General features: G+C 39.6%; 1 protein-coding gene across 2 annotated transcripts in view; it reads left to right on the top strand.

The window, feature by feature from the left end:
* Positions 1–6,117: 6,117 nt before the first annotated feature.
* Positions 6,118–25,305, top strand: part of TIPRL (TOR signaling pathway regulator) — a 35,900-nt gene continuing 16,712 nt past the window's right edge. The window contains exons 1-4 of one of the 2 annotated variants that reach the window (XR_009537504.1): positions 6,118–6,341; positions 12,068–12,247; positions 12,931–13,030; positions 20,252–20,383. Coding sequence is in view for 1 of the 2 variants with exons in the window: in XM_060133717.1 (XP_059989700.1) it covers positions 6,238–6,341; positions 12,068–12,247; positions 12,931–13,030; positions 20,252–20,383 (516 nt within the window). In the remaining variant the exon portion in view is untranslated. The remainder of the gene's footprint in view (positions 6,342–12,067; positions 12,248–12,930; positions 13,031–20,251; positions 20,384–25,305) is intronic. The other variant, XM_060133717.1, reaches the window with a different exon arrangement.

Below are 25,305 nucleotides of genomic sequence, written 5' to 3'. Positions count from 1 at the left end.
CTTTCACAATGCATACTGTTAAAAAAAATAAAGCAATAAGGGAAAATAGATATTTCATAAGAGTATATAAGTGTATAAAACTATGTATTGTAGGAAGTGTCTAAAATAATCAGTGGCCAATCCCCCAATGCTTGTATTATTAGGTGATTGTATGACTATGGGGAAGTGTATGGGACATACACACCAGGCTGCAATTGTTTTTGTTTGTGGACAGGGGTGGGCATAGGAAGAGGGCAAGGGTATTTAAAGAGAAACAATAGCAAAATTATAGAAATATATTTATGTTTGCATATATGAAAGAATAAAATATATAAAGTTGATATATGTACATATAACCTATAAAGTAGATAGAATATATTAAAACAGTGAGGCTGTAGCAGTATAAAGGCAATTGAAAAGGTAGGCTATAAAATTCTATTTATGATATTATGGTAAATATGTAAAAATTACGTATGTAAATGCAAAGTTCTAGAAGGTGACAAAGATGAAATTTGATTTGATTTTTTATGAGACTGAGTAAGTTTCTTCTTGGATTTGTTATTGAATGCAGTGTCTGTAATTAGGTAGCTTTTCTTTTTTTGAAAAGAAAGGAAAAACAAAAAACAAAAAACAAAAAACCTCTGTTCTGGATTCTAGAGGGGAAGGATTACTTCCCTTATATGGTGCAAGGAAGAGAACCTGGGCTTTCCAGCCAGACATTCTTGAACTTGAGTTTTGATTCTAACACTTAGGAGCCCTGTGACCTTAAGATATTTGACTTCTCTAAGCTCTGGTTTCTTCAGCTATGAAATGGGGATAATAATTATATCTATCTCCTTTGTGAAGGGCTTGGTATAGTCCCTGCCATGCAGCAAACTTTTAAAACAATGTTAGCTATTTGTGGTAGAGTAATTTATTGAGATATTAATTTGCATTTTCTTTTTACTACTGTGGAATTGTCCAAAAGAAAAAGCTATCTGTGCTGTGCTCTCAGTATTTTCCTTCCACTCTTCCAAAAGGGCAGCCAAGGTTTTGTGCTCCTACTTTCAAGGGAGATTTGCAGTGTTTGGCGGGAGACGGAGAGGGGAGGGTAGGTGGGAGATAGGCATAAAGAGAGACACTAAGAGTTCTCCAAACTGAGAAGGATATGAAAAGTTGGGGGAACCTTGAGGGGGAGAGACCTCCTTCTCCGCTTCCATTCCCCACCCCCCTTCATCCCCGCCCCTCCTGAAGCCTGGGGAGAGAGCCGAGTCTTAGAGGGATGGAAACACCCAGGAGGCTGAGCACAGGCAGCAGAGCTTCTGGAAGCCTTCAGGCTGGGGCTGTGGGCATCTCAGGGTGAGCATGTGGGCCAAAACCAGAGAAGCTGCCTCAAGCATTTTCCCCTGCCTAAGGTCTAGATCCTTAGACCTTTGTATTATCCTAAGGATAGTGGTGAATGGTATTGGGGTGAGGAGTCCCTATTCTATTTGGCAAGGGTCTGAGTTGGATTTAATATGATTTAAAGAAAATACATTGGCTATATCAAATACCTATCATATTTTTATTCTTTTTCTTATTGGTTGTGTTACTGTATGATACTGGGCAAGTAGGTTATTTAACTCTTATTCTCAGCTTTCTCATCTGTACAATGGGTAATAATAATACATAACTCACAGAGTTGTTGCATGTGAAGATTGGATGGGAGTGTGTCTCTTGACAGTGTCCAGAACAGCCCATCACTGGCCATTTTTATTGCCCCTTTTCTCATTCTTTTGAGCATTCCTAGCTCTTGGCCTCTGGACATGATGCTTCAGCATTTGGAGTAATTTTTCCTTCCTCTGCTGTTTGAATCGTACTTTGTCCTTCAAGTCCTAATGTAAGCATTTTTGTCTTCCCTGACCACCGGGCAGCCTTCTTTTCTCTAAACTCCCGAGGCATTTATCTTGCTCAGCCCTTCTTTCACACATCTGATATCTCCTAAGCACCCTCGGGGTGGCTGGTTTACTAAGGGGAAGTAGACAAAGTCTGCCTTCACAGAGCTCACATAAGAAGATTATCTCCATGTCTTTTTTTTTTTTATTATTCTCCAGAGTTTTCGAGGTTCTATTTACCACGAATAAAAAGTGCACATGGGGCTTCCCTGGTGGCGCAGAGGTTGAGAGTCCACCTGCCGACGCAGGGGACACGGGTTCGTGCCCCTGTCCGGGAAGATCCCACATGCCGCGGAGCGGCCGGGCCCGTGAGCCATGGCCGCTGAGCCTGTGCGTCCGAAGCCTGTGCTCCGCAACGGGAGAGGCCACAACAGCGAGAGGCTTGCGTACCGAAAGAAAAAAATTAGCTTCAGTGACGGTCCTGCAGGTGGTAGCTGACTATAAACACAGATTCAATTTGCCCGTGTGCAGGTTGCCTATGTGACTTTAGGACATTTATTAAACCAGAAGTGGGAAATTTAGAGTTGCACTATTCAGATTATGGAAAACTTCAAGTACTCTGATCCTGCAATCCCCAGCCCCTCTTCCTCTCTCAGATGAGATAGTCCTGCCTTGCTTGAAAACTCTAGGATGACCTCATCTGAGGCAGGTAATTTGCAAAAGGGTTCCAGTTCTCTCTGTGCCCCACACCTAGCACTTCTCATTCCCTCTAGATCCTTAACTATACTCATTCTCAGCCTATCCAGAGAACAAGTTGCAAAGTCAAATCCAGAATTCATAAACAGCAAGAAAATTGCAATATTTTGCTAATTTATATTGGCAAAGTCCCAGGAAACAAGTGTAGGAATAAAATCCGAGGATGCTGATCCAGCGTGGGAGGAATGTAATTTTAGAGTGAGCTGAATGCGTTGATAGGTCCATTCAGGGCTGGTGTGAACAGCTGGGACTCGTTTGCTCAGTAGGCTGGCTGAAACCTGAACGCAGCCATGACCGATGATGACAGAAATAGAGATACAGATTTTCTTTGGCTTAATGTAGAAGTAAAGCAAAAACATAGGGCGATAAGAATGTGGGAGTGAATTTCTCACGTGTTACCTGCTCATCCACCTCCTAATTATGTTCCCTGCGAGGATTAGAGGACATGTTCTTCACCAAGAAATGCAATGGTGAAAGGGGGACCACCGTCCTTGGAAAGTGCTTCGATGGCTTACTTCTGTAGTGCAGGGATAGAGGTGGGAGATGTTCCACTGGAATAGACTCCTTGATTTCCATAGAGATGTTGGAATGTCCAAGATGGCAAAAGCCTAATAGTAGCACTTAATTGACCAGAGGCAATGTGAATACGGTAAGTACAATAGGCAGCAAGGACAAAGTGATCATCAGAATGAATTGACCCACAGAGATCTTGGGCAGGGGCAACTGTTGATGGGTCCCTGGGTCAGAAATAGATGGGCAGATCATTAAGGTTCTACTTGATCGATATTACAAACACAACCCTGAGTATAGTTAAAAAACAAAACCAAAAAGAACCCCAACTTGGATGGTGTCACCATGGGAGCCAGAGCCCTCCCCTAACTCTCAGATCTGAGTCAGTTCACAGATCCTGAACTCCTTGAAGGAAGGAGAAGCTGGGTAGCCTTGAGGATGGGCAATTTGGCCAAATTATTAGCAATTTCAAGATCAGTCTTTCTGCATGCCATTCTATAGTGCAGAAAGAAATCATTCTGAGATAGAAGAGACAGTTAAATCAATTTATAACTGATGCAGTATACAAATTTGAACAATACTGATTCTCTTTAATAATCACGATCATTCATTCAGAAGTGACCCCACATGCAGGTATTAGCATTCACTGCCAATGTGCACCATATGAACTGTCACGTGAGGGGGAACAAAGGAAGTTCAGACAGATCTGAAACTTCCTTTCCACTGGCTCTTCTTCAGAGAATCCTGTTTTCTTCTCTCTTTTCATATGGCCATGTATTTTCTCTTGGTGGTCCCTGTTCCTCCTCGTCATTACAGAATACAGAGACCAGTTGAACAATACCCTGATTATGGCTTTGTGATCTCCAGACCACAGACTGGATATTTCTCCCCTTACATTCAGTCAGTCCCCTACTCCTCTCCCATATATGTCCTCTCTAACCCCTCTACTACGCCCTTCAATTAGACCAATGGTCCACAAAGTCTTTTTTTTTTTTTTTTTTGCAGTACACGGGCCTCTCACTGTTGTGGCCTCTCCCATTGCGGAGCACAGGCTCCGGACGCCCAGGCTCAGCGGCCATGGCCCACGGGCCCAGCCGCTCCGCCGCATGTGGGATCCTCCCGGACCGGGTCACGAACCCGTGTCCCCTGCATCGGCAGGCGGAGTCTCAACCACTGCGCCACCAGGGAAGCCCCACAAAGTCTTTTGATCACTTGCCATCAATATCTGTAAAAAACCGAGCATGTATCTCAATATTTGTTTATAAATAAAAGCCATGTGAATATATGATTTATTATGTACATTATGAAACATACACAGAAATAGAATTCAAAAAAGATGAGATAAATATAAATATTTTCTTCCTCCATTCCAGTGCATTTGGTACATACCCTGGTGTATGTGTGTGTATCTGGCTTTGAAGATACAAGTTCAGGCCATCAAGATTGCTCATCTAGGCAGTGACCCCTAATCATCCATTGGAAGAAATCCCAAGTTCTTTAGCACAGCATTAAGTTCCCTCCTGATTTGGTCCACACCTACCTCATCCCCTACATCCTCCTACATACATAAAAGTTTATGTTCCAGTTGTTCTCAACGACTTCTTACTCCTTACTTATTCTGTGCTGCTCTATGCTTCCATGCCTATGCACCTGCTGTTTCTTGTCCATGAAGTGGACTGTCTCCTCCTGGTGAAACCGTTTATCTTCTCTTTAAAATCTTGCTCTGGCATCATCTTCTTTGTGAATCATTCCTAACCTATACAGAGAGAGTTAATTACTCTTGCCTCCTGCACCATGTCCATGTACACATACCATTTTATTGCCCAGATGTCACATGGTATTGTTTGTATTTACTTTGTTACTTATACTTGAGTGCAATTGATCTCATACTTGAAATTATAGACAATGTCTTATGTATCTAATATGCTTAGCATGTGGCACAGATGAACAAAGTTGCTTGAGGCTGGGGAATGTCATAGCATATTCATATTTTTCATTTTAATGCTTTTCTCCAAGTACTGTGCTTCAGACCTTAGAAATGTAAATATTCATTGACTAAATAAGCAGACAGGTGAATGGATTATAGGTAGATATATAAGTAAATGGATGAATTAAAAGACAAGGGAAAGGTGTAAAAGTTGTTTTAAAATAAGAACAAGAACAGTCATGAAGAAGAGGGAATATGCCTGTTCTATGATGCCCCAGAGGGCAAGATCAAGTTCAAATAATGTAAGTAACAAGGAAGCAGGTTTTACCTCAATGATTAAGCTCTAATCATTAAAGGGCACAGGCTATTTAGAGATAGTAAGCCTCTATCTTTTTTTTTTTTTTTTTTTTTTTTTTGCGGTACGCGGGCCTCTCACTGTTGTGGCCTCTCCTGTTGCGGAGCACAGGCTCCGGACGCACAGGCTCGGTGGCCATGGCTCACGGGCCCAGCCGCTCCGCGGCATGTGGGATCTTCCCGGACAGGGGCACGAACCCGTGTCCCCTGCATCGGCAGGCGGAGTCTCAACCACTGCGCCACCAGGGAAGCCTTGAAGGATGAAATTTTTGATAGGAGTCTTAGTCCATAGTAGCTAGATGTCCACTTGTCATGCAGCACTTGATGCTGAAACTCCTAAATTCTAAATGACTTTAAAATTTTGTCCTTAACGGAAAAATGTAGGGCATTTCCTCTCTACACCAATTCGCCAACACGAGAGGTAATTCCCTGCTTTGCAAAGTCGTCTAGCATTAGTTGTATTTGCCTTTTCCAACACTGACCTTCCTTGAAATGCCCCAAGACGACGTCATCCAGTGAGTTCAGGGGGCGGTGCGTCCCTGACCACACCCCCTGCTGCCAGAGCCTCGCCCCTCAGCAGTTTTTCCCCTCTTTTCAGGTGCGTCGTGACGTAAGACGTAGGTCACGCAACCTTGGCAACTGGTCCCGGAAGCAAAACCCGAGGGGCGGAGAAGAAGGCGGAAAGGAGGGCCTGCGTCCGGGTAGGCCGGCAGGGGGCGGGGTGGGGCCGGGCATGGTAACGGCTCGGAAGCCGAGGGGGCTGGGTCGGGGGGAGGCGGAGGGACCGGTGTCGGTCGCCGCCGCTGCCGCCGCTGCTCCAGCCTGTTCCGTGTGGCCCACGCGGGTCCCGCTGCAGCCATGATGATCCACGGCTTCCAGAGTAGCCACCAGGACTTCTCCTTTGGGCCCTGGAAGCTGACGGCGTCCAAGACCCACATCATGAAGTCAGCGGATGTGGAGAAGTGAGGCTCCGGGGCTGGGATTCGGGCGCGAGCTGGGCCTGGGCGGGAGGCAGGGCGAACTCGGCGGAGCCCCAGCCCTTCTCTTGGGGGCGGAGGCTCGGGTCCCTCCGGACGGGACCTTTGAATTGACAACACCGGGAAATATTCCTGTCTCCACCTCCTGTCCTTCGGTTCGGGCCGCCAGGCGCTGCCTTCGTGAAATTGTCACTCCGCCTGGATTTGAGCAGAGCATGATCGTTGCGGTGGACTTTCCCCTCCCGTAGGTCTCTACCTGCCGCAGCCTGCGCCACCTTTAGACTATTTCTTTCTGGGTGGATATGACCTGTTTTCTTAGGGGTTGATAACGGGGATGATAGATATGCTTGGTTTTTAGCATGTCAGGTGCCGTGCCAGGCACGTGAGATACAGAAGATGAAAGACAGCCTCTGCCTCGAGGAATTTACAGTCTTGTGAGAGAGACAGACAATTATAATATAGTGTGAATTGACATAGGTGTATATGCAGGGTTATTTGAGATTGTTTAAGGGAACAAGGCATCCGGGAAATTGGGATGCCTGAACTGAATCTTGATAAAGTCGGTGGGATGGGGTGGGGCTTGGGGGCCTGTGTAAAGCCGGAAGGCCAGGGAGAGTGACAGCTGTGATGCGTTTGTGATGCCTGAACTGAATCTTGACAAAGTCGGGGGGTGGGGCGGGGTCCGGGGGCACGTGGCAAGCCGGTGGGTCAGAGAGAGTGGGAGCCGTGAAGGACTGTTTTCTGTGTGATTGGAGTGTGAGGTATCAGAGGGGGAGTACTGTAGTGAGAAGCCAGAGGCAGGTAGGCCCCTGGGCAGTGGAGATACCACTGATAGAACTTTTATGCCAGGCTCAGGAGTTTTGAATTTTATCTGACTACTACCGGGTGCCATTTTATACAAAGGATCGACATTATCAGATGTACACTCTGAAAGATTTCTCTGGAGGTGATGTGGAGGATAGATTGGTGGGCTGCAGGACTGGGTAAGGAAACCGGTTAGAAGGGGTGAGAGGAGAGGTTTTAGAAGATTAAGTGCCTGAATTTGATGGCCACTTGATAGGAGGAGGAAGGAAGAAGGAGGAATCTATACCCTTGGCAAGATTTCATTGCCGTTGGACAAGGTGAGAAACCCAGGAGGAGGAGCAGATTGGGGGCAGGTGTTGGATAGAGGATGAGTTTAGTTTTGCTGAAATATGTGTTGTGTGTGGGTTATAAAGTGGAGGTGTCTTAGGCGTTTATTTTGGAGCTTAAAAAAGATGACTTGTCCATGGACTTAGGTTTGGGAATCATCAGCTTATAGTTGATACCTGGAGCCTTGGGAGTGAATTAAGATCATCTAGAAGTTATCCAGAAGAAAAGGAAAAGGTCATGAGATGGAACCCTAGGGAGCACTGACATTTTAAGATTTAGGCAGAGGGAAGTGACCAGGGAAGAGAAGAGAGTCATGAAAGGATGTTTAGCTTCCTAATTGGAAAAAAAAAAAAAAAGTAACATTCTTGCAGAGTCACTAAGAAAAATTGAGAAAATACAGAAAAGAAAGGGAAAAAATTCCCTTCATCCCACCACAGACTGAGTTACTCTCTGAGTTTTCCTCTCCATATAACTTTCTCTGTTACGTATTGCACCATATATATAATTGTGGTATATAAAGCAGTCGGAATCAAATTCCAGATCTTTAATCTCCTTGTTTATTATTTCTAAAACAGCTCTGCCTGAGTATACTTAGTCCTTTTTCCTTCACAAAAGAAAGGTTTATCTGCTCCCATCCTAAATTTTTCTGTGATGCCTTGCCCTAGGGTATAGAAACCTCTTGGTTGCTATACAAATGAATTAGGGGAAATTTTGGATTAACGAAACTTCCTTTAATGAATTAAGGCATCTTAATCCCATAGAGGCTTCCTGTCTTCCTTGCCTTATAAATGGTCCTACCTATTTGTTAATGGTGAAGCTTGACATTAGAAATGGGGTTAAGATACTCTGTGTTTGGCCTGTGTTTAAGATACTTGGAATTTAGGACATTTGAAGAAGTGTAAGTTAGTGGCAGTGATTCTTTTACATATATGACTGGAATATTTCATAGGACTACCAGAATTTTCCAGATACGTTGGGAAAAATCCAGAGAATCACATCTTATATTAGTTCATGTTTGGTATGCATTATCCAGTAAAGTCGTTAAAACTTTACTACTTGACTGGTTTATTTTACTTAGCATAATGTCCTCAGGTGTCATCCATGTTGTCACAAATTGCAGAATTTCCTTCTTTTTAAAGGCTGCATAGTATTCCATTGTATGTGTAAAACACATTTTCTTTTCTTATTTTTTTAAACCACGTTTTCTCTATCCATTCATATGTCTATGGACATTTGCATGGGAGTGTTGATCTCTCTAGTATTTAATATTTTCTATTTCCTAATAACAAAAGAATAAATTTCACTTAAATTTATGATGAAAAATTAATGTTATTAGATATCATAGTAAAGATGGACAACTTAAAAGGTTAGATCACTGATATGTGCACATATACATAAACACAGAGATAAAATAAACATACAGTGTGCCTGTTTTTTTCTTTACTATTGTATCATAAGCATTTTTCTCCATTATATTCTCCCTTTAAGTATTTTTAATGATTCCATAATATTTCATCATATAGATATACTATAGTTTACATAACCATTTATTTCTTTATAATTAGAGTATTTTCTATTAAAAATAAGATGATTATGAGTATTAATGTGTATAATTTTTTTTTCCTACATTGGGGATTACTTCTATATTACAGATTTCCCAAAGCTGATATTTTGGGTCAAAGAATATAAATTTGATTAAGTTCTTGGTACTTTTTTCTTAATTTTTGCCCCAGGGTGGAATGTAAATTGATACAGTTCTTCTGAAAATCAAGTGAGCAAGTGCTTGTTTCCCTCAGTGGGTGCTTTTGCTTTTTTTTAAAGCTTGCAACAAGTAGAGAATTTTACTGGCGAAGGTGTTTTCCTACAAGAAACAGGATCTTTAATTGCTATCTTTTCTTAATAGCCAAAATTAATATAATTGTTGTGTAAGAACAAAAAGTTCACCAGAGATAGGAAGCTTATGGAAACATGGGACTGTGGTGCATTAAGTCCTCTTCTGGGCAGTCATGGTGGAATTAGAACCTGTCTTTATTCTTGAAAGTGGTGGGGCTTTGATGATCCAGGAATGAAGTAGATGTTTATAATAAGAATCAATATTTTTTCCATTTAAGGCTTAAGTATTTTAATTTGTTTATGCAAGGTTTTTTGCTTGTTTGTTTTTAATATATATACAAGACTTGATTGGTGTGTCTGATTGGAAATAGATTTAAAGCAGTTGGAAAGAGAGTAATTGTGGTCTTGGGATATGCATAGATCCTTTGTTAGTTTTATGTCAGAATATATTCTTTAATATAGCATTATTTTACTTTACCTAACAAGTATGACTATGTAGCTGTTCAAAAATCCAGAAGTCTTAAAAAAGAAAAAAGAAAAAGCCTTCGGTTCTGCTAAAGTAGCTATTATATAACACTTGCACTAAAATTCTGTGCTTTGTTCAGGATCCGTTAGAACTTCATTCAGAGCATATTTACACTTTTGACTCTATTGCATACTTTATAATTGTAACCATATTGGAAATGTAAGGAAGGAAAAGAGTTCCATATAGTCACTTTGCCCTAATAAATGAATTGTTAGCATTTTTCATGTTCTCTTTTTATTCATTATGCAATTTTAAGGAGTATGATTGTTTGATTTTCCATCCTTTGATAGATAAGAAACCAAATAAAAAGGGATGAGGTTGCTTCAGGGGCAGATACCTACATTCTAGAGTAGCTAGAGGTATACACACTCAATTGAACTTGAGGACATTGTCTTACAAGATTGTTAAATATGATGATCTCTGGTCAGCAAGAAAAGGTAAAATAACATTTTATATGTTTTGTTTAAAAACAAAGAGAAGTGTACAATACATTTTGAAAATTTTCCAAAATCAGTATTAACAGAAAAAAATTGGTACATAAGATAACCAGAAAATCACTTCCATGGAACCTCTGTGTTAGTTGTGCTTTCAGGTTGTAAGGAACGGAGACTCCTATCCACTGCCCACCCCCGTGTTGCCTCAAGTGATGAGAATTTAATAATACACGAGGAAATAACTAAACACAGGAATTATCTCAGAAAATGAACAGCAGTTCTTGTGGCCCCAACTATAGATGTCTCTAATCTTCTTGTCACCCTTATTTCTCAGTCTCTACTTTGCTCTATCTGCTTCTCTTGCTATTACTTAAAAATTTCACTCTCCCCTCTTCTCTACCTCATGGTTCTGTGTCATGCCATGTCTCTTAGTCTGTGCTTCATTTAACTGTCATTCAGACTTATAAAAAGAGGGATCAGAGTAAGTTTAATTGGCCGTTAGTCAATTCAGCATGAGTGTTTCGGGCAGAGTTCTCAGGCTAAAATTCAGGGGTTCCTGCCAGCCCATAGATAATTGCCTTTGGTTGAGAAGCAAAACTTTCATCCCTAAATTGACAGTCCTGGTTGTAACTCAGGGGTTGGGGTCATAAGGCATGGTAACCTATACATTGACCTACTTTTTTCAGAAGTAACGAGTAGCCACTTAAAAGTCTTTATAACAGGGGTCACAGACTCAGCTTTTAAAGGGCCAAGGAGACTGGTGAACCAGAGAGCCTATGTCCCACTTGAAGGGGGCAACCTCCACTCAGCTCCAGCCAGTTGGTGTCATGTGGAAATACAGGTCCAATGTTGCCAAGTGTTTTTTTTTTTTTAAGAGAAACTAGAAGTCCAGATTTCTCAAAAATCTCTCAATTTTTATTGGCACCTCAATAAGTTTGCCAGTTATTTCAAATATTAAAAAATATATTGTGTAGGCTAATCAAAACACATCTGTGGGTTAATAATTTGTGATCCTGGTCTTATAGTATGTCTAATATAACTTTCTTATGTAATGAGGCTAGCTAGATGAGGTCCAGGTCTTTAAAAGCAGTCTAATATAATGGAAATAGGCCTGGTGTTAGCACTTAACTGGCTCTGTGATTTGAGTTAGCTGCTTAAACTCTCTGAGCCTTTCTTAGCTCACAGGGTAGTTTTTTTTTTTTTGTTTTGTTTTGTTTTTTTGCGGTACGCGGGCCTCTCACTGTTGTGGCCTCTCCCGTTGCGGAGCTACAGGCTCCGGACACGCAGGCTCAGCGGCCATGGCTCACGGGCGCAGCCGCTCTGCGGCATGTGGGATCCTCGCGGACCGGGGCACGAACCCGCGTCCCCTGCATAGGCAGGCGGACTCTCAACCACTGCGCCACCAGGGAAGCCCCACAGGGTAGTTTTGAGGCGCAAATTCAAGTGTCTCAGATGTGATCTCTGATCATCCTACCTAAAACAGTGCCTCCCCCATCACCTTGCTTTAATTTTTGTATATCACTTGTTACTAGCTGACATTATATTGTGTATTTATTTGTATATTTATTATCTGTCTAATTTAGCCCACTACCTAATACAGTGCCAAAAAGATATACACAGAGAGAATGGATGATGAAACCACTTATAGACTTTACAAATATATCATTTTATTAAATCATGTATTATTTAACTCATTTAGGAGTAGAAGGTATTCTGTGGGGATCAGAAGGAAGCAAAAGTGCCAACAGTGATATAAAATAATCCTGCTGACTTTTGGTTATACATAGGTTAGCTGATGAATTGCATATGCCATCTCTCCCTGAAATGATGTTTGGAGACAACGTTTTAAGAATCCAGCATGGCTCTGGCTTTGGGATTGAGTTCAATGCTACAGATGCATTAAGATGTGTGAACAACTACCAAGGAATGCTTAAAGTAGCCTGCGCTGAAGAGTGGCAGGAAAGCAGGTGAGAATCTGGGTAGTTATGGGTTAAACAAAACAGAAAAGAGTTGAAAAAATATTCAGTTGTGATATGTGTATTTTATTAGAATGGCTAGTACTATTATTAAATCTGATAGTTGAATCATTCTAGAGTTCATTTTTCTCATCCATAAAATGGAGGTTAATTACCCTGCTCTTGAATACTTCTTGAATTAAATTGAATTACAATTGAGCTGAGCTATGTAGGGTTTACTTTTTTGAGCTTTCAGTGTTCTTTAGTGAAGAGGCATTACACTGTGTACTTTAATGTTCCTATTTTTGAAGAACAGTGTTTACTTATGATTTGCGTTGAAAATTTGAGGAGCACTGAAATTAAGAAAAATGTATTTTCTTTCATAATCAAATCAGCAGTTATTTACTTTGTGCCTGTTGTGTACTAGGTTCTTTGAAAAAGTATAAGCCTTTAAACCATGTCCTCAGGCAGTGTACAGATTAATTGGAGAGACTACATTATCAGTACATGACAAGTTAAATAACAATAAATGTGCAGAAAAACTAAGACAGATCTTGTGTTAGTGAATTATGACAAGCATATGTATTTAGTAGGATATTTTATATTATCTGTAGAATGTAATTGGGTGTGATAAATGAAGACAGATGATCTATATTCTACATCACTGACTGACCCTTCTCATTTTGGTGTTTGAGGACGGAGGGTGAGCACTCGAAGGAGGTTATTAAGCCGTATGACTGGACCTATACAACAGATTATAAGGGAACGTTACTTGGAGAATCACTTAAGCTAAAGGTAAATCTTATTTTTTGCTTTTATGAGTCATTGATTGCCTTGGACAGTTTCAGTGTTAGAACTTTCTAGTAATGAATTATTTTATGCTGCTACTTTACTTTCTATTGTGCGAGGCTTCAGAACCTAATGTAAAGGGATTTTGCTTGTTGATTATCAGCACAAAATAAAAGAAAGCCATAGGGGAACAATTTTTGCTAAAAATGTGGTTGGTAGCAATGGCAGACTGCCTTAATGTTATCATTATCGCTATCAAGAAGCATTAAAATGTGTCTGTTCTTGGTGTAATGTATTAGGTGATATAGACAGAACCTGCTAGCTAGTAGCTTACGGTTTTACAGATGAACAGATATGTGGGCAGATAGAAATTTTGGTCAGACAGCTTGGATTATTGTTTTGCCTACACTATGTGTGAACCTGGTGTGACTTCAGGCAAGTTATTTAATCTGACTGGTTTTGTTTTATCAGTAAATTGGATAAACAGAAATATCTACCTCACAGCAGATATAAGATAAATCTAAGGGAAAATTCCCAATGAATTCTAAATCTCTATATTAATGTTAAGTTGCATCTGTGTAAGCCCTGCTTAGGAAGAGATTCACTTCATGGTAAATGACACCAGGACGGTGGAATTGGTAGGCCTCATATTGGGAGCTTAGCTACATAGAGCCATGGATACTGCAGGGAACAGACAAAAAAATCCTTCCATTACAGTCTAATGGGGGAGGAAGGTTTTTCTAGTCCATTAATACTTCATAGATTAATATTCTCTCTTTTCACTCCTGATTGAAAAACTTTGCAAAGTGTGTAGGCCTTTTGATATTTCATTTCAAGGAGTGAGGAAACGAGAGCTTGTTTTAACCCAATGCAATAATGATGATGACTTACTTTGTGGGCTGACTTACAAAAGCCTCTTGGAGGCTATGAAGTAGCATTAGCTGTGATCAAGGAGCAAGATCCACGGCAGTAGAGACAGGGAGTGAGAGAGTAGTAGGAGGTGAAAGACATGTGCTCAGTACCCTTTATTGGCACGTCAGCCTGTCATGTAATTTGTTCTAAGGTGTTGCTGACAAATGTCAATGTGATCAAACACTCACTAGTGGTAAGGAGCTCAGGCTTTGGCAAACCTGAGTTCAAATCCCAGCACCATCACTTAACAGCTTGGAAAAGCAATTTAATCTTTGCTAAGCCTTAGTTCTCACTTTGGTAAACTAGGGATAATATCAGTTGTGAGGTAGTAAATAAGATAACATGTATTAAGTGTTTATGGCACAGTGTCTGTTAACACAATAAGATGTTAATAAATGGCAGCTGCTATTATTATGATAACATCATATCTCAAATGTCAAGGCAACTAAGTTAATATTATTGAAATACCAAGAGTAAAAGTAGCTATATTGTCTAAATAGTATTTACCCTTGCTTTATGGTCTAAACAGAGTTGATGAATGTGTTCCTTAAAAAATAGAGTGACTGTTTTCCAGGTAAAATTGTTAGGACTTTGTTGCTTAATTCTCAAAATAGTCTTGTAGGATAGGCATTTTTATCCTTATTTTGTAGATGAAGAAATGGGTTCAAGATCTTAAAGTATGTGTCTCTTAGTAACATAACACCGATGTTAGAGCTTCTTGTTAAGCACATTTGTTATATGTGGGAGATCACTTTCATAGGAACATTTTTTACTTTTAACTTTGTTTTAATACCTAAGGATTTTTTGACCTGTAATATTATTTGAGATTTTAAATTATTTAATCCTTCAGCTCTTCCTTAAAACACTATTCAGAAGCCCTGGTATGTATAGGAAGTGTTTGCCTGTGTGGGAGAAGGTATTTTATGTGTACAGTAAGAATATCAGAGAATGAGGCGTTAGAATGAAGCCTTTCCTTTGCCTTTAAATTGTTGGTTTTTAGTTGCTGGGGCCTGTTGGTGTGTGTGTGTGTGTGTGTGTGTGTGTGTGTGTGCGCGCGTGTGTGTGTGTGTGCACGTGCGTGTGTGTGCGCGCGCGCGCGCATGTGTGTGTGTGTTTAATGATTTCTCACTCTTTAGGTTGTTAAACCTATTACTCTGAGTTGTAGCATGGTGTAAGAGGAGAGAGCCAGTCACAGAGTTGTACTGACCTGGCTGGATTCATATCCAGCCTTGTCATTTGTTGTCTGGGCTACCATAGGCACTTCTCTCAGATTGTGGTATGAGAATGTTATGAGAACACAGGTCAAATGCCTAATATGTACCTGGCCTATAGTAACCTATCAACGTTTGGCTGTTTTCTTATTAAATAAATAAATTGAATATGCACGAAAATATAAGTAGAAGACTGCCTCTTCTATTGATACTGCTTTTTAGGAATAAAACATGCTTAGTGTTCATGCATTTTAAAAAGCTTTTTTTTTTTTAAGCACATTGGAACATTTGCCCAACTTAGTGTGATTCAGTATCTTGAGCTTTCTTTTTTCCTTTTCTTTTCATTGTGGTAAAAAAATATGTAACATAAAATCTACTATTGTAGTTATTTCTAAGTGTATTAAATACTGTTAAGTATATTCATGTTGTTGTGCAACTAATCTCTAGAACTTCTTCATCTTGAAAAACTGAAACTCTATACTTATTGAACAGCAACTCCCCATTTCTTCCTTCTCCCAGCACCTGGCAGTCACCTTTCTACTTTCTGTTTCTGTGAATTTGACTATTCTAGATGCCTCATATAAGTGGAATCATACATTATTTGTCTTTTTGTGACTGGTTTATATCACTTAGCATAATGTCCTCAGGGTTTATCCATGTTGTGGCATGTGTCAGACTTCCCATCCTTTTTAGGGCTGAGTAATATTCCATTGTATGTATATACCACATTTTGTTTTTCCATTCGTTTGTCAGTGAGCATTTGGGTTGCTTCTACCTCTTGGCTATTGTGAATAGTGCTGCTATGAACATAGGTGTGCAAATATCTCTTCAAAATTCTGCTTTCATTTTTTTGGGGGGTATATACCCAGAAGTGGAATTGCTGGATCATATGGTAATTTTTTTTTTAATTTTTGGAGGAACCCCTGTACTGTTTTCCATAGCGGCTGTGCCATTTTACATTCCCACCAGCAGTGTATGAGAGGTTTTGATTTGCATTTCCCTAATGGCTAGTGATGTTGAACATCACTATGCTTGTTGGCCATTTGTATATCATCTTTAATATCTTGAGCTTTTAAAAGTAACTTTAGGGCAGGAATGTGCTGACATAAACATTGGAAATGAATGGAGTCTATAAGACAAAAGGCAAAAAGAACTGCATATGAGTACTGTATGCTTGTTGATAGTTGTTTTCCTCAGAGGTATGGGTTAACAATTCTGATACTGTTTTAGTTTTGCAAGATGAAAAGTTTTAGAGATCCATCTTACAACAATGTGAATATAATTTACACTACTGAAATGTACACTTAAATATGGTTAGGATGGTGGATTTCTTGTTATGCTTTTTTTTTTTTTGGCCAGCAATTAGAAAAAAAGTTAAACATGATTGCCATGTAACCCAGCAATTCCACTCCTAAGTGTACACTCAAGAGAATTGAAAACTATATATCCACATAAAAACCCGTACATGAATATGCATAGCTGAATTACTCATAATAGCTAAAATGTGAAAACCACCCAGATGTTCATCAGTGGATAAACAGAACTGGTATATCTAGACAGTGGAATATTATTTAGTCCTGAAAAGGGAAAGGAAACACTGATACATGCTACAACCTTGGAAACAGTATGCTAAGTGAAAGAAGCCAGACACAAGGGTACATGTATATGATTCCAGAATGATTTGCTGAACAAACAAATCTATAGAAACAGAAATTAGAGTATTGGCTTCCAGGGGCTGGGGGACATGAGGAATGGAGAGTGACTGCTAATGGGTATGGCAGGTTCTTTTTGGGGTGATGATATGTTCTGGATTAGATAATAGTGGTGACTGCACAGTCTTGTGAATATACTAAAACCCACTGAATTGTACACTTTAAAAGGGTAAATTGTATAGTATGGGAGTTATGTCTCCATTTTTTAAAAAAAGAAAAATCATTGTAAAACATAGCAGTTTCACTGTATTTTCCTAATGGGATGTATACACACACACACACACACACACACACACACACACACACACACACTACTTTCAGCAGTTTTTAAAAAGGGAATTTAACATAGGGTTCTTAGCATTTGCTGTTAATTAACTATATGATAAATTTAAAAATATTTATGTCAAGTAATTTCCTTATTATAAGCCTCCATCTGATGTGAGGGAGGTTCCACTTGAAAGATGTGACCAAGACTTATTTTTCTTGTAATGTATCAAGAATATTTGTAGTGCTCCGTATGTTTTTTAAGCTTTTTAAAGATTGTGGAATAACTTACAAAAGTCCATAAAACATGAAGGTAGAGTTTAATGAATTGTAAAATGCAACCACCCAGGAAAAGAAATAGAACATTGTGAGCACCCCCAAGCAGGACCCTTCCCGATCATAGTTCTTTTAAAAAAATATTTCCTAGTATCTTTTGAAATTTTCAACCTTAGCTTTTATTTCCTTGAAACTAGTGTGCATTGTTGTTTTACAGTTTGGGCCTCATATTTTCAACATCTAGAGTCCCCAGTGTCTTTTATTGTCTTGTTATTTCTGTTGGTTCCGATTTATGGTGTCTAGACTCCTAATATGCTTTCTTATTTTTCTTTGAATCCTGTTTCTCCTCCACAGAGGATTTTTGTTTATTTCTGGTGGGCAACTGACGGCATTCATAGTCAAGGGCATAGGTTTGCAAACGGTTTCTGTAAAGGACCAGATAGTAAGTATTGCAGGCTTTGAGCACCATAGAGTTTATGTTGCAGTTACTCAGCTGTGCTGCTGTAGTCGAAAGCAGACATAGACAATATGCAAATGATGGGTATAGCTGTTTCTCAGTAAAATTTTATTTATGGACATGGAAATTTGAATTTCATATAATTTTTATGTGACATGGAATATTCTTAAGAAAAAATTTCCCCCAGTCATTTCAAAAATGTAAAAAGGATTCTCAGCTTGCAGTTCATGCAAAAATAGGTGGCAGCCCACATTGGCCTGGAAGTCTTAGTTTGCTAACCTCTGGTATGGGGCCAGAGTTTGAGGTTTACTGGGCGTGTAATATAAGAAGCTCTGCAGCCAGCATAGCACTTTGAGATGTTATCCCAAAATTGGGAGCAAGGCAAGGAATTCTCCAAGGCCTCTGCCCTTAGTGAATACTGAGCAATTATGGCGCCAGCAGAGCTCAGCCTCTCTGCTGTCCAGTCATTGCTGATGCCTCAAGGCCAAAGCTGGAAAACCGTAGGCTCAGTTTCACTTTTCTGGGCTCCAGTCCTCTTCCAGATATCAGTCCAGTCATTCTTTAGTGCCTTGACCGTATAATGCTTTTAAGAAGTTTTTGTTTTTTCATCCAGCTTTTTAAATTGTCTTCAGCAAGAGGGTTTGTCCAGGTTACTTATTTTGACAATACCAGAAGCCAAAAATGTTCCATATGTCTTAAGTGTAGCTGTTTTACCTTTTCTTTTCAGATGCTTGAGTTCAGGGAGGAGATAAGTGGAGTTGAGGAAGAGAAAAGGCAGAGAAATACAAAGTTTTAAACATATTTGTCCTTATGAATGAAGAAGATAGTATATAGATAAATATATTGAATTTCCCTAATCCATGTGTTATCTAATTATTTTTTGTCTTTCTCTTTCAAACATTTTATAAGAACAAGTAACTGGCAAAACTGATGGATTCATGTTCACCAATCACTTACTGAAGACATATATGAAATATTAGTGAAGTAGCTATTTACTAATGAGAAAATTCATGTAATGATTAATTTTTTGGAAGTCAGATGTATCTATAAGGAGGATTTTCAAATGTGTTCCTTTGAACTAAAACTAATTAAAAAGTAAGGAATTTAGAAGTTGTGTTTATTTAATAGTAACTAAAATTTTATGCTCTTAGGGAATCCTAGAGGCACCAGCATTGGTCTTAAATAGATCACAGACATGCCAGTGATGCAAGGGACTGATTATATATGCTGCCCTACCCCTATGCCTCACGTTCCTTCCCCACTCCGAATTTCACCTTCACGTGTGGTCTCATGTTGGAATAAAATTGCAGAGGGCTAAAATGTTATCTGTAGGTAAACATGGAAGAACTATGGACATTTTTTTCACCTCTTGGGAATCACATACAAACTGCTAGTTTCTTTCATAGCAACCTTTTCCCCCTCTGCATCACTTAATACTCCCTAAGATCATTTTCCCACAAAATCTATGTAATCTCTTGGACATCCTTATCATATTTTTCTAATTTTTGTCCAGTTTTCTGAAACTACTCTTCATTTCTTAATTCTATGCATGAGTCAAACAAATGACCTAGTCATAGCTGCTAAGTAAAGTAAAATAATAGCTACCATTTACTGAATTCTTATGGTTTGGCAAGCATTGTTGTGTTTATTTATGATACAACTATGTCAAAGAATTGAAAAGCTGAACATTTTGTAGTGAAATTGAATGTAGTAAAGAATGGTATCACAAATCATACTTTCGTGTTACTATTAGGAGACACTTGGATTTAGTGAGCTACTGACGTGACCTGCCTTGAGATTGTTGGTGCTTTTGTTGGGTTATGTATGTTTGTGTCCGGGGGATACAAAATAATACTTTGGAAAGAATAGCTGGTATCCTCTACAGCCCTTTAGAATGCTACGAATTTCCCTTAGAATTTCTCTGAAAGTTCTTATTTACCTCAGAATTTAAAACACCTTTGTTTGTAGATTTGGGGATCTAAAATATATACAGTCATTCTAATGGGAAAAAATTTTTTTAAGTTCCAAATAAATGTCGTAAAAGTAGACTTTTATGGCACAAAACTGCTTTGAACTTCTATGATAGTAGTAGTTCATCACATTGACTAATTTTCAGATGGTTAATTTTCTCATAGTCACAATAGAGCACTTGATTTTAATGTGTTCTGTTTAATGATTTTCATATGAAAGACGATGAATTTTGACTCTTTGTATTGTGAAGCTGTAATATCAGACATCTTAGGTTTTTCAGGGACAAGGCATATATCTCGTTTTTCGTGTCCACTGATAACACCCAAATTTAGAACCGGGTGTTCTGGCTATGCAGAAAATACTGGTAGGAAAGCTGTCTAAATTTTTTTTTTTTATGTGCCCCTTCTTATATTTTTTCTTTTAGGTTGTACCCACAACAGATCATATAGATACAGAGAAATTGAAAGCCAGGGAACAGATTAAGTTTTTTGAAGAAGTTCTCCTGTTTGAGGATGAACTTCATGATCATGGAGTTTCAAGCCTGAGTGTGAAAATTGTGAGTATTGTGAATGTGTTTAAAATTAACTTCTTCCATTTTTACCATTGGTCAGAAATACAAGACTAACTTGAAATCATACCATCTTAACGTGATGTCATGCAAAGTTTCACTTGGGTCTAGAATACGTCTTGTTAATATCCATCATAAAATTCACGAAATCTTACATATTTTATATATTGTATTCTGTATATTTTTTATATTGTTAAGACTTTAGCAAATCATTTTTTTGTAGACCTGTCTGGCTACTTTGCTGTTTGTTTATTATTTAATTTAAATGAAAACTGTGACTCAGTTTTCACATTTCTGAATTAAAAATGATAATTGAAGGGATCTTCAGACAGCACAGTGGGTGTCATTTTATTTTATTTATTTATTTTTAAAATTATTTTATTTTATTTTTTTATCTTTGGCTGTATTGGGTCTTTGTTGCTGAATGCAGGCTTTCTGTAGTTGCATTGAGCAGGGGCTACTCTTCGTTGCGGTGCGTGGGCTTCTCATTGCGTTGGCTTCTCTTGTTGCGGAGAACGGGCTCTAGGTGCGCGGGCTTCAGTAGTTGTGGTGCACGGGCTTAGTTGCTCCGTGGCAGGTGGGATCTTGTTGGGCCAGGGCTCGAACCCGTGTCCCCTGCATTGGCAGATGCATTCCTAGCCACCAGGGAAGCCCCTGGATGTCATTTTAAAAAGTCACCCATGTGTCAGAATTTCAGTGCCCTGTTAAAATACACTTTAGTCTCCAGCATGGAAGTGGAAAACAGAAATGACAAGTGTTAATTCCCTCTTTTTTTTTTTTTGTATTCTTTTCTACCAGTGGAGGACAGAGTACTTCCATTAACAGTGTTATTGGTGGAGCATGCTAAAAAAGAATAATAAATAGACCCCCTATTTGTTTACTATTAGGTTATAATTGGGTTTCTAACACTTTCCAGAGAAACTTCAACTGAAACTTTTTATTAAATGCCTTATCCTTAAGATCCAGCTAAAATATCACCTCCTCTGTAAGGCCTTCCACAGCTCCCCTAGGCAGAGTCAAATATCCCTTTACCATACTCCTATATGGTACTTTTTTTTTTTTTTTGCGGTACGCGGGCCTCTCACTGTTGTGGCCTCTCCCGTTGCGGAGCACAGGCTCCGGATGCGCAGGCTCAGCGGCCATGGCTAAGGGGCCCAGCCGCTCCGCGGCATGTGGGATCTTCCCGGACCGGGGCACGAACCCGTGTCCCCTGCATCGGCAGGCGCACTCTCGACCACTGCACCACCAGGGAAGCCCTTTTTACTTTTTTTTTTAACCCCTCTATTATAGCACTTATCATAACGACTGCCAAAGACAAGGACCCCAGCATCAAACATCGTTCTTGGAGCATGATTATGGATACTGTGATTTAAATAATAATAAAGAATGAAAACAATAAGTCAAAAGCAGCAATAAGTGTGTTTTAAGCTGAGTTTTTCTGTAGAATCATAGGATTTTGGAATTGTAATGAATTTTTAGAGAATCATTTAGTCTAGCCTCTGTAGATGAGGCCCAAAAAGTTAGTTTATCTAAGGTTGTGACACTAATTAGTGACAAAGTTTTCTTTGTACCATCTAACATATATCATTATTCTAGCATTAGATGATTGTTCCTTGTTCACCTATAGTTTTCCCCCAGTTTATCTCTTGTCATTTAGATTTGTTCATTCTCCAGCTCATCCAGTCATGTACCTTTCCACTTGTCTGCCTACCTACGGAATTGACTATGTTGAATGTTCATTATGAGTTTGCATATCTGGATGTGCATTTGTATCCGAGTGGGTAGATAGTCTACAGTGTATACAAGTGGGTAGGTATGTAGGGAGCACTTGTTTTTTGCAGCTGAAGGAGTTGGAGAGGGTATGGGCATAAATGTATTATGTGTGTATCAGAGTAAATAGTAAGTCTCAAGCTGAAGTGTAACATCATCTTAAAATGCTTTCTTCTTACCTAGTGTAACTCTTAAAAAGTATGTGATAGGGTTCCATTTTAAGAATGCCTGGAAGGATTTCATTAGAATAGTGAACTTCCTTTCTGGGTTGGTTTCTTTCTCAGAATGTAACAGATATTGCTGTAAATAAAATAAATGCCATAATTTCTGGCTTAGAGGCAGTAGGGTATGGACAAATGAAGTTCTTTCCTATAGAAGCAAAGATTAGGCTGGTAAATATGGATGTAGGTGAGAAACCAGGAATGTGGTGCCTGGGAATCGAAGGGAGTAGAACTTCTCAAGGTTGGCATGGAGGTCAGTATGCTGAAAAGAGATCTTAATAAGCTTAGAATGGGATGGGGTCTGCTAGACTAAAACATTTGTTTATTGGTTTTAGCAATTAGGATATTGTTCTTCACTGTGGCAAGATGAAGGTAAGTTACATACTTAGGGGGTAAATAAAAGATGTGGAGGTGGAGACAAAGTGTAGTTAAAGACCAAACTTTCCTAAAGCTTACTGATATAGGAGGGGAAATAGATATAGCTAAGAGAGAACATGAGGTTGACAGAGGAATGTGTGTGTTTGTGTTTTTAAATATGGGGAAGACTTTAGCATGTTTAGGTACAGGAAGGACTCACTTGTAGAGAAAGGGGTGAAAATGGCTGGAGTGAGGTTTCTGAGGATGAGTATGGGAGGAAGAGGAAGGGTTTGAGCCTTTGCTGTATGTGAGACTGATTGGAAAAACTCCAGTCTTCTCCTGTGTTTCTCCTTTACTCTCACACTACTATCCCACTCACAACACTTCTGACACCAGATGTGTGAGTTTTTTCCCAGCACCAAGCAATTCTGTGACACCAGTTGGATGTCCTACAATTTAATCCAGTTCTGACATTATCTACGTGGAAATAACGTCAGGTCCCACTCAGTCCCATGAGACTGCCCTCCCTCCAGATGCCAATAGCAGGTAGTAGGTCCCAGGTTACCCACAATCTCTGTTGGACTTGGCTACAAAGTGGAGATTCCCATGACATTCTCCTTTTGGATTTGATTATTTGCTAGAACAGATCATAGAACTCAGGGAAACACTTATGTTTACCAGTTTATTAAAGAAAATATTAAAGCAGGGGTCCCCATCCGGGCTGCACGGCAGGAGGTGAGGGGCGGGTGAGTGAGAGAAGCTTCATCTGTATTTACAGCCACTCCCCATTGCTCACATTACCACCTGAGCTCCGCCTCCTGTCAGATCAGCGATGGCATTAGATTCTCATAGGAGCGCGAACCCTACTGTGAACTGCGCACGCAAGGGATCTAGGTTGCACGCTCCTTATGAGAATCTAATGCCTGATGATCTGAGGTGGAGCTGAGGCAGTGATGCTAGCGCTGGGGAGTGACTGCAAATACAGATTATCATTAGCAGAGAGGTCTGACTGCCCAGAGACCATAATAAATCAATTGTTTGCAGGCTCATATCAAAACCCTATCAGTGAGTGGCAAGTGAGAACAAGCTCAGGGCTCCCACTGATTCTGCATTATGGTGAGTTGTATAATTATTTCATCATATATTACAATGTAATGATAATAGAAATAAAGTGCATTATAAATGTAATGCACTTGAATCATCCCAAAACCATCCCCCCCCGCACCGGTCCGTGGAAAAATTGTCTTCGACGAAACTGGTCCCTGGTGCCAAAAGGTTGGGGACGGCTGTGTTAAAGAATACGGATGAAGAGATACATAGGGTGAAGTCTGGGAAGGTCCTAAGCCTAGGAGCATCTGTCCCTGTGGAGTAGAGGTGCATTGTCCTTCCGGTATGTGGGTGTGTTCACCAGCCTGGAAGCTCTTTGAATCGCACGCCACTGGGATTTTATGGAGGCTTCTTCACATAGGCATGATCAATTAGTAATTCCATTTCTAGCCCCTCTCCCTTCTCTGGAGAGTGGAGGTGGGCCTGGAAATTCCAAGCTTATAATCATGGCTTGGCCTTTCTGGGTACCAGCTCCCATCCAGGAGCCCACCCAGAGTCACCTCATTGGAACAAAAGCTGCTTGCTTCTAGTGCTCTTATCGGTTACGGATTTATAAGGGTTTCAGAAGTCCTATTTCAGAAACCAGGGGTAGAGACCAGTGTATGATTCTCTATTATCTCACAGATACCATGCTAGATAATTATCTATATTATCTGATTTAATCCTCCTGAAAATTCTATGCAGTGAATACTTATTCTTATTTTCAGAAATATTAAGTAACTTGCCCTACATCAGTCATACAATGGATACGATTGTCTCTCTGCCTTTGTTCATAATCTTCTAGGATCTAGATCATCAGTAGAAGGACTAGCCTTAAGAGAGAGAGATGCTTCTTCCACAGTGATAGGAGGAAGGGAGAACAGGATGCAGTTCAGTCAGCCTCTATGCCAGTGATTCCTAAACCTGGAGTTTTATCGGAATTCCTAGGCACATTAGAGATTTAGTTGTTTTTTTAACACTATAGGACAAAGAATACATACATTGCTTTTATTTGGTGTTTTAACCTTGGCCGGAGGACGGCTAAAAAGTTATTAGAACTGCAAAGTAGTTGATTACGAATGTTTGTTTTTCCAGTTTCCATTATAACTATAAAATACTCTGAAAAGAAATGCTGTTGAAATGTGGAAGATGCTTAAATAAACAAAATAACGTACTTTAGATTCTTGATATTGTTGGATTGAGCCTTTTAGATTCTCTTAATTTATTTAACTGTTTCAGGTTTTAAAGTGTGTTTTCCACCTTCAAATTTCAACCCAGACAACTTTTATTAAAAAATAATCATAATTTCTTTGTGGTACATTTCCCTAGTGAGAAAGAGTGGATTTAGAGCTCTGTGCACCATGAGGCCTGGGATATTTTGGATTTGCTTCATTGAGTTTATTATGAGTTTTGATAACTTTGTGTGAGTGGCATTACCTATATCTAATTAGGAGATATTTGTTTCAGAAATTAATT

Source organism: Lagenorhynchus albirostris, chromosome 2 (assembly GCF_949774975.1).
Source record: "Lagenorhynchus albirostris chromosome 2, mLagAlb1.1, whole genome shotgun sequence".
In the NCBI taxonomy this organism is placed as follows: domain Eukaryota; kingdom Metazoa; phylum Chordata; class Mammalia; order Artiodactyla; family Delphinidae; genus Lagenorhynchus; species Lagenorhynchus albirostris.
The sequence above is the reverse complement of the archived record's forward strand: the minus strand, read 5'-3'. Positions and strand labels throughout refer to the sequence as shown.